The 10280-nt window shown below is 36.1% G+C and overlaps 1 protein-coding gene across 2 annotated transcripts; it reads left to right on the top strand.

Moving 5' to 3' along the window:
- Positions 2189–8543, top strand: LOC109834442 (heterogeneous nuclear ribonucleoprotein 1-like). Of its 2 annotated transcripts, none has more exons than XM_020402464.1 (4): positions 2189–2615; positions 2895–3122; positions 3201–4407; positions 7988–8543. In XM_020402464.1, the coding sequence occupies exons 2-4, from the start codon at positions 2898–2900 to the stop codon at positions 7999–8001; spliced, it is 1446 nt and encodes a 481-aa protein (XP_020258053.1). In that variant the 5' UTR covers positions 2189–2615; positions 2895–2897; the 3' UTR covers positions 8002–8543. The 2 variants fall into 2 exon arrangements, with proteins under 2 accessions (XP_020258053.1, XP_020258052.1); XM_020402463.1 differs by having other exon boundaries at positions 2189–2518.

Here is a 10280-nt window from a genome sequence, read left to right on the forward strand (position 1 = left end):
GAAGTAATCTCTTGAAATGCAAGAAGCTGCCTCTCCGATAACCGAACACTGACACTTAAGTCGGTAACTTGTAGGTAATAGGTCGTCATTTTAAAATTTAATGTTAAAAGCTACTATAAAAATCATGTAACATGTCGACCATAACTAGGATTTGCATCTGAAGCTATCTTTTTTGTATGAGGCGAAGAAAGAGATTGTTTTTCTTGCTTGATCATAGTAAGCAAGTTGTAGGGTTCAAGAGGCCCGTGCTGTATATTGCTACACCTTTCGCTGTGGCAGTAACACACTTGATGGTAACAAAGTAGAGACGTTAGTCTCGACGTATTGATATAACATACGGTTTTGATATGGAACGGGATGCCTCATGATAGTTGAGTTGAGAGAGAATGAACATCGACCTCGGGTGTTCCAAAAAGTTAGCTTCGTGCTTCCTAAGAGAGTCAAACTTAAGACCCGACGTAGTATTCATAGGCAACTTATCAACTCGGCTAGACCCCTTGGGTAAATTCATTTTTCTTTAGCGAAGAATAATACACCCGAAACACCTTTATAAAAAGACCAAGTCCGGCAAAAGAAAAAATACTATAGGGCACCTTTGCATAAAAATCCTCAAAATAGACGATTCTCCTACATCTAGCACAATTAATATATGATACTAATACTATTATAATTCCGGCTAAATTGCACTTAAATATCCTATAGTTTCACCAACTTTCCATATAAGTGACCCCTATTTTAAAACAGAACAAATAAGTATCCCAAAATATTAAAATATTACAGATGAAAGCCCCAACATTAAAGAACCTAGAAGACATTAACTTTTTTCTACATATCCAAGAATATCACGAAATAGAGGGTACCAAACTGCAAGCTTTAGAAACCTTAGGGTATTTACGTGAGACCATCTACCAATAGAGAGTATTTATATCTAATATTAGACAAACAAGAGGGCACTAACGTGCAACATTGCATAAACATGATACCAAAGTGCATCTTTATAGACTTTAGGGTATCTGTTTGCAATATTTAAATACTCCGGGGCATTTATTTATTTGGTTTTAAAATATGAGTCACTTAAGGGCGTGTTTGGTTCAATTTCTACAAATTATAGGAAATGTTTTTCACCCAAAATATGATTTCCTTATATTTCTTAAAAAATTTATAGAAAAAGTTTTGAGAAGTCAAAAAGTACCAAATTTCTTGTTTTTTTACTTTGCTTGTTTGGTTCGAAACAAGAAAATGACTCATAACTTTATAGAAAATAACAAGATTTCCTATAATTTGTAGAAATTAAACAAACACCCTCTAATTTTATAGAAAAATGATAACTTTATAGAAAAGTGTCAATGTGGTGTCAGATTTCTGGGTGATTTTCGCCCATTTTGAGAGAAAAATAATTTCTGTAAATTTTCGTACTTTTTTGTACTTTACAAAAAACATTTTCATAAATTTTTTTGAACCAAACATAGTTTACGAAAATCTACAGAAAAATTTTAATTACAGAATTACAATTGTCAGGCATTTTAAGAAAATTTTTCTATAAAATTGTGCAACCAAACACCCCCCCTAAGTGTAAGGTTGGTAAAACCATAGGGCATTTAAGTACAATTTAGCCTATAATTCCATTTCTTTCTCTGTACATTTTTTAAATCCAACACATTAAAGCATCATCAACATTTCTAATAAAAACATAAGAATAATCAATTAATTTCAAGCTAATACTCCAAAAATAACTTTTCTTTCGACCAAACAATGGATAATACGTGAACGACAACTTCACAAAGAAGATTAAATCTGGCAAAATAAAATATTGGAGTGGGGCACTTTTGCACAAAAGCCCTCAAAATAGACAATGCTCCCAACTAGCACAATATCTATATGATACTAATACTATTACAATTTCAATTATTTTTTTGTACATTTTTGAAACCCAACTTGTCTGAGCATCGTCATCAGCATTTCAAACAATAGGACACAAGAAGAATCAATCAATTTCAAAGTAAAACTCTAAAAATAACTTTTTCTTTCTACCAAACAAGGGTAATACACGCAAACAACTTTAGAAAAAGACCAAATCTGGCAAAAGAAAATATAGGAGAGGGGTACTTTTGCAAAATCCTCAAAATAGACAATGCTCCTACAGCTAGCGGCACAATATCTATATGATATTAAAGTTATTACAAAAATTCTCTACTTTTTTTCCCCTACATTTTTGAAATCCAACGCATCAAAGCATCATCAGCATCACAAATCTCTCTCCGCCCATCTCTTCTCCCTCTCATCATCTTTATATATATAGGTTTGGCTTTCCTTTCCTCTCCCATTTCTTAATTGAAATCCACCGGAATTGGAGGAAACAAAGAAATCATAGAGAGAGAGAGAAAAAAATACGACAAAATCATAAAAACAAGTATATTAAAGAAAGAAGAAGAAGAAAGGTTTCTTTCTCTTCTCGATGCCAACTCTCAGATCTTAACTTTAGAAGAGAGGATCCGAAGCTCCTTAGATCTTGCTAAAGGTAACCTCAATCCGATCTTATCTGCGACGTTATCCTGTTAATTTATCTCCTTTTGTTGATCAGAGAAGGATCTGAGATTCCTTGTTTGATTTCTAAGGTACCCAATTTTTCATTTTTTTATTGATATATCTGCTCCTTTTAGCTCTATTGGATCTGTAATTTAGATCGGTTGATGGGTTTTCTTCTAAATCAATTAAGTGGGTGTTGGAAAAATTTGATTTTTTTATCTGGGTAATGAATTTTTTGATTGAATTGTATTGAGTTATATTGGATCTGATGTGTGAGTTTGTTGCTGTGTTGCTTGATTTTAGTTTGGGAATCTGGGTTTGTCTGAGTTTTGAGATTGATGGATAAATCTGCGTGTTTTTTATTGCAGAGGATGATGGAGTCAGATCTTGGCAAGCTCTTCATCGGCGGGATTTCATGGGACACGACCGAGGATCGCCTCCGCGAGTACTTCCAGGGCTTTGGAGAAGTTGTGGAGGCTGTGATCATGAAGGATCGGACCACGGGCCGTGCCCGTGGCTTTGGATTCATCGTCTTTGCTGATCCTGCTGCTGCTGAGAGAGTGGTCATGGAGAAGCATTTGATCGATGGCCGGATGGTAAGTATCTCGCGTTCCAACTAAATTTTGTCTTTGATTTGGATTCTCATTGTGATTGCTGTCAAAATTGGCTTTCAGGTGGAAGCTAAGAAGGCTGTTCCGAGAGATGATCAAACTATCATCAACAGGAGCAGCAACAGCAGCATTCATGGATCTCCCGGTCCAACCCGCACAAAAAAGATCTTTGTCGGAGGCCTGGCTTCTACTGTTACCGATACTGACTTCAGGCAGTACTTTGAGCAGTTTGGGGCTATCACCGATGTAGTTGTCATGTACGATCACAACACACAGAGGCCAAGAGGATTCGGTTTCATCACTTACGAATCTGAGGATTCTGTGGACAAAGTTTTAATAAAAAACTTCCATGAGCTTAATGGTAAGATGGTGGAGGTTAAGAAAGCTGTACCCAAAGAGCTCTCCCCTGGTCCAAACATTCGGTCGCCTATTGGAGGATATAGCTATGGAATGAATAGAATGAATAGCTTTCTCAATGGTTATAATCAGGGATTCAATCCAAGTTCAATTGGTGGTTATGGAATGAGGATGGATGGTAGAATTGGACCTCTAACTAGTGGGCGAACCGGGTTTCCTTCCTTTAGTCCTGGTTATGGAATTGGAATGAATTTTGAGACTGGGATGAGCCCGAGTTATGGAGGCAGCTCAAATTTCAACAGTAGCCTTGGTTATGGACGGGCTTTGAGCCCTTATTACAGTGGAAATTCCAATAGATTCAGCAGTCCTATTGGTTATAGTGGGGGTAGTGGCAGCCCTGGGTCAGTTTTTAGTTCACCGGCTCGTAATTTATGGGGAAATGGGGGGTTGAACTATACTACAAACAATGCAAGTTCTAATTCATACTTAGCCTCTGGAAGTGGCAACCTTGGAGGATTTGGTAACAGTGGACTTAACTGGGGAGGTTCCTCTTCTCCTGTTTCTGCTCCTGTTGCTGGAACAGGAACAGGCTATTCTAGCTCTAGCATCGGTTATGGAACTGGAGAGAATAGCTTCAGTTTGGGTGCCAGCAATTATGGCAGGAGCAGTGGAGCTGGAGTTTCTGCTAATATTTCTTTGAGTGCATTGAGCAATGGATATGAAGGAAATTATTCGGAGTCTTATGGAAGCAGTTCGATCTATGGTGATCCAACTTGGCGCTCTGCATCGTCTGATCTTGATGGATCTGGCCCGTTTGGTTATGGGCTTGGCAATGCAGCTTCTGATGTCTCAGCCAAGGCATCAGCTGGTTATGTTGGAGGTTATAGTGTTACCAATAGGCAGTCAAATGGAGGTAAGGAACTTCATTTACTTTGTTGTTGACTTTTAGATTATGCTTCTTACTAGTTTTTTTTATTTATTAATGAAATGGATATTACACCTTGTTGTTTATCTTGATGCCTTAATGCCTGAAGTGCGAAGTACATTGTATATCTTCACTTTCCAAATGTCAGTTGCTATGTTCCCAATCTCCCTTTTCAAATCATCTCCATTTTCTCAATTAAACCCTAAATTTATATGCTTACCTTGAAGTAGTATAGCCTGAAGACTGGACGTCTAAAACACCAGCATGCGAATGTGGTAACTTTGTCATGCTAAAACAGTTTATTAATTTTTATTAAATATACTTATATATGTTAAAAAATCAATGTTAAAATATCAAAACGAGTTTGAAAAGAGATAAGATTCACTTGTATAATATTTCATAACAAACATTGTTTTCAATAACTTTGATCTTCAGAGTTATGCTGTTTTATTTAGTTCTAACCACAAATATATTAAACAATTCGGCAAAACTGTGGTGCTTGGTTGAGTGGTGAAGGGGATGCAAAGCTGAAATCAAATCCTAGAATGGTATAATTACATAAATTCACCTCTTTCTAGAATAGAAAACTTGACAATTGTAATTCAATGACTGTGTAGACTTTTAATATTTTTATGTTAACATGCCAAGGTGGATCAAGTGACTAGCAAAATTTGGTTAAATGAAGGTTTGACTATTCAAGGTTAAGGAGTTTCCTGTTTTAATCTTGCCGTAAGAAGTAGCCAGTGAATTCTCTTGCCCCGCTTCATTTGTGTGTTGCTTTCTCTCAGCTTTGTGATGGTGGCTCACCCCCCCCCCCACCCCCCACCCCCACCCCCCACCAAAACACCCCAAGGAAAAAAATCCCTCACAATAGCTTAACGTAAGCTTACATAATGCAGCTCACTTCAATTTATGTTCTTACCTCTCGAACTAGGAGAACAAGAAAGAAAGTCTATTTAAAAAGGATGCCAAGAAAGTATTGTAACTCACTTCAATTTAGGTTCTTAACTTTTTAACTAGTAGAACAAGAAAGAATAAGTCCGTAATTCGTTTTGCAACTTTTATTGGTCAATCTGCCTTTCGATTATAGAATCAGAAAGCAACATGACCCTCTCTCAGTGCACTGCTGCCTCTTTCCTTATCGTGCAACACCCAGACTAATGCCAACAATTTGAAAAATATTAGAAAGTGAATCCATTAGTCATCACTTTAAAGAGAGAGAACTTTTTAACTCTCTTACTGGTAAAACCAGAAATTAACAGTCTGCAAAATGTGCAACTTTTGTTGTTCCTTTTTGCTATATATGTTTTTAATAATTTTAACCTCTAGAATCGGAAAGGAATAAGGTAGGTTAGCATCTGCTCTGGAATGAAGTGATGCCATATTGATATCATGTGTGGTAAATAACTTTAATGAGCTTTGCACGATATGGAGATCCAATTAATTGAACCCGTTTTCTGTTGATCTATACAAGAAAGATTCTTCATTTTTGATCTATTAGGTATAGTTGACATTGGCAAACTATGGAGCACTAGCATGTATACGGAACTGACTGGGACTGAATGTTACATGATAACTATTGTGAGCATCAAACACATTTGAATTTGACAATGACGACCCCCCCCCCACCCCCCCCCAAAAAAAAAAAAAAAAAAAAGAAACAACAAACAAGACAACAGAAAAAGGCCCTAATATTCTGATTAGCTGATTAATTACCAGTTCAGGGGGTTTTGTGGAACTAGATCATAAGTTCAGGGGGCTTTGTGGTAATAAATCAAAAGTTATGGGGGTTTTGTGGGAACAAACCAAAGGTTCAGTGTAGAAAATTATCAGCCAAAATATAAATAAGAATTTCCAGAGGATTTTTTTACTCACGGTGTTTAGATTAATTGAATTCATGTTCTTGGCATGCGGGGGTTAAAACTAACTGTGTTAACTTGGGGGGTTTTGTGGGAACAGTTTTAGAGGTTTTGTGGGAAAAGTTTTTTCCGGCGGGGGGGGGGGGGGGGGGTTAGCAGGAAATACCACAAAAATTTCTGGGTTTTTTTTTGGTGAAATTTTCTCTAAGAAAACTTTGAATATGAATATGACATGAAATTCTTGTCTCCGTGTATCTATATACACTTTATGTGTTCAAGATGACATGTTCGGGGTAAGAGAAATAGTGGGCGTCGGTTTTTTCTTTGTGGGTGTCTAGAAACTCCGATTTCTACGTTAATGCTTGAGATGTTAAGTTTGTTAAGATCGCCTTGCCAAAAAGTAAAGAGACTAAAACAAACCTAGCTTTTATTTATATTTATTTGACTCCCATTTGCTCTGATTCTGAAATCTGTTTATATGACCACGTGATGAATCAGTGATATATCCCAATTGCATTATATCTCATCCATATTTTTTTTCAAAGGAAAGGAACTTATAATGAGTGATGTGAATGAACAAATATTTTTAGGCATTATGATAGATAATGCTAATCAAGAAATCGGTACTTGGATATCGGAATTGAAGACCGTCTACATAGGAAATTACCTCTTATAGTAGCTCTGTTCCCACTATATACACAAACAAGTACAAACATGCACGTAGATGGAGATGGACGTGCCATGTTGTAAACTACAAAAAGATAAGGATGTTAGCCACTAGAAAAATGCATTTTTATTTTTTTTATCATAACTAAAAATTATCACAAATAAAAACTATCAAAAATAAAAATCATCACTACACATAAAGATTAGGCTTCACTTTTTAGCTTTTTTTGATCACTCCAATGCAGACTGAATCATTTCGCATCCTAGATCTAGTAGAACGTATGAATTACTGTAAAACACAATTCTTAATTTGACACAAAAAATGACAGGAAAAACATATCCCATCATGTTCTATTGAAATTGCATCTAAGAATTGACAAAAAAGGATGTATTGGATTCAAACTATGTTGTGAAATTGAGGATATGTTGGAGAAGTTTTTTGTAATTACCAAGAGAATTTTTATAAAAAAGTGTTACGCCAGGTGCATGTGAAATACAAATAGAAATCTGTAATATTAACATGGGTTTCTGAGAGAAATTTTCATGCTACATAGCATGTAGTTACTCTTCTTAATGTTTTGTCTAGGAAAAGCCAGCTACCATCCTCAAAATGAAGCCAGTTCATATAAATTGTGCGCATGACAGATGCTAAGAGCATAATACGAGTCTTTTTCCATTTAACCTCATAAGAGATGTCCATTATAGGGAAACAACTATAGTGTTTAGTGTAATTTAAAAAACTCATACAACTTAAGATTCACCACTAACTCCTATCTTTAGTTGTTCCAAGCATTATAGCCACATGTAATCTTAAAAATTCACATGCATTGCACTTGCCTAAATCTAGTTATGTTGACTGACTATTGAGATTCCTTCTTTACGTGTTTCCATCTTAGATTTGTTCTTATTTTGATGGGTAGGAATCCTGAATGAATCTTCAATTTGTATACTTAATTCTCGTCTCACTTCAGTCTGATAGCCATATTTCTAGTTATGATGCTAATTTCTCTTATGTGTCTTTCTTTTGTTGATTATATTTCCAGGAATTGCTGCCTAAGAAGGAAGTCATTCTGTCAATATCTTATACAGGTGAAGAATCCAGTGAAACAAGGTGCACGACTGTGAGTTTCATATATCTCGTGAATATATATGGGTTAGTAAATAATCTAGAGCTAACCGGAGAGTTGATTCAAGAAAAATTCAAAATTCAGAAATTCAAATATAATAGGATTTTGTGTAAGGTTTGAGATTTGGTTTAATTTCCCCACATCGAGTTTAGATTTGGTACTTTGAGTTGTGATTTAGATGTAAAAGCAAACTGCGGAACTATATTCAGAAGAGTGTTCAGATTGTGCCGGCAATGAGCCAAACAGACTTCTACTATTTTTCCCCCTCTTTTCTTCCCTTTTTTTCCTACAAAAAATTGCTGTAATATCTGGCATTATTGTTTCAGCCTACTGTCAGGTATGTATGTTCCTTTTCTTTTGTTCTAAATTTTACATCAGATGTATTGGAGACATTGATTTACTAGTGTGAAATTGTTGGGAGGCCATCTTGGTCCCCAAGAATAAGGTCATATTAAATATTCCTGTTTACTTCTGTTGAAAACTTATTTTTTTTAGAAACATTTGTTTGTAATTTGAATTGTTTAATTTTGAGAATCATGTTGTTATGTGCTTATTATCCTTTCTCCTAGCTGTAGAAAAACATGGGTTCATGTGGATTTTGGCAATCTTTTGTTTTCTTGTAGAAGTTGTTTTTGAGTTCTAAGTCTTGTTGGCTGGCTGCAACGCTCCTCGAGCAGCCTGGACACGTTGCCTTCGCGTTTTATTTGTGTTAATTTCACGAAAACCCCATGTTACTCTGTGGGCTTTGCACAAAACCCCCTGGGCAATTTTACAGTTAGCTACTGACTATCGCTTCAATAATAGCCTTTTCGGGTAGGGGCGGGTAAAAAGTGAAAAAAAGATTAGTTTGAACTTTTTGCACGACCTGTTAACTTTGTGAAATTTTCCAATGGATCATGATTATTTATTTCAGGACGGGTTTTGTGACTTCTGTCCCCTCTTTGCCCTTTTCATTCTTGTCCATTTTTAGCATTTTCTCTAAGGTAGAAGATGTAGTAGCACATGTGATGTCTTAAATGGGTTCTGGAAGACTTTGTTATGTTTTCGGCACAGACGGTTATCATCCTTGCCTTTATTTTCTTGATTACCTTGGTACGGTTTCAGACTCGGTTATAGTAATCCAGTTGTAGAAGTTGGACCAGGTTGCCGCCTTTTTATAGGAAGATGCTCAATATTGCATATTACAATGCTAGGGGCTAAACATGTATGTTACAGTCGACTATCTTGTTGGATAAACTTATTGCTTGGAAATATGCTACAGATCATAGAGGGTTTTCTTGTACGAGTACATGTTCTGCAAATGAGTAGGAAAAGGATAGCATAAAACGGGTGGTACTTTTGATTCTGGTCAAAAAATTTATGATGTTTTAATGCGAACTCTTTTAACAATTTCTGTGAAACTACCCTTATAATGGATTATATATGACGCCAGAGTTAATTCTTTGGGAAAATTGCTTCTGTTCTTTAAAATGGGGAACATAATTTGGCCCACCCCCAGCACGTTTGCAACACTCCAATAACCCCCAAAAGCAAATGGGTTTCCTCTGTACTTTATAAACATGGTTACACAAAAAAAAAACCCTTCACATATGCACCTGATTGCGGAAAAAACCAGAAAAAATGGAGATGATGTGACTTGATTTTTCATCATTGTGGTACATTAAATGCTGATTAGGAAGGGTTTTTGGAGGGGGGAAAATCCTACTTCGCTCCAATTTAGTTCTTGCAACCATCCTCTACCTCTATCTCATAGCCGTTAAATTCTCTCCATCTACTCTCTCACACTCATAGTCATTAAATTCTCTCCATAAATCATTTTTGCATTTTCAACTACTTTTCTTCATAATGACAAAAAATCCCTCCTTTGCATGGTTACAAACACAACAAGCACCAAAGCGGGCGAGGGTGTTTCCCTAACTATTAATGTCTCTATAAAAATCTTTAGCTTGAAGTATTAAGTGTCCCAAAGGCTTAAGCTCTAGTTGCAATATCTTTCATTGAAATTCATATTTGAAAGGGGGAAAAAATTTTACTTTTGCAATTGAAAACGATGCGGACTTGAGCTTGTTGTTCAAGTATTGTCTTCGTAATGGATTTACAGACATTATTATGCTACCACAGTTGCAGATGCATCAACTTCTCAGAACACTAAAAGTTTTCTAGAAAATGTGTAAACAAACAAATTTTTAAAACCCCCCCCCCCCCCCCC

The sequence above is a fragment of the Asparagus officinalis genome, chromosome 3, assembly GCF_001876935.1.
Source record: "Asparagus officinalis chromosome 3, Aspof.V1, whole genome shotgun sequence".
NCBI lineage: Eukaryota > Viridiplantae > Streptophyta > Magnoliopsida > Asparagales > Asparagaceae > Asparagus > Asparagus officinalis.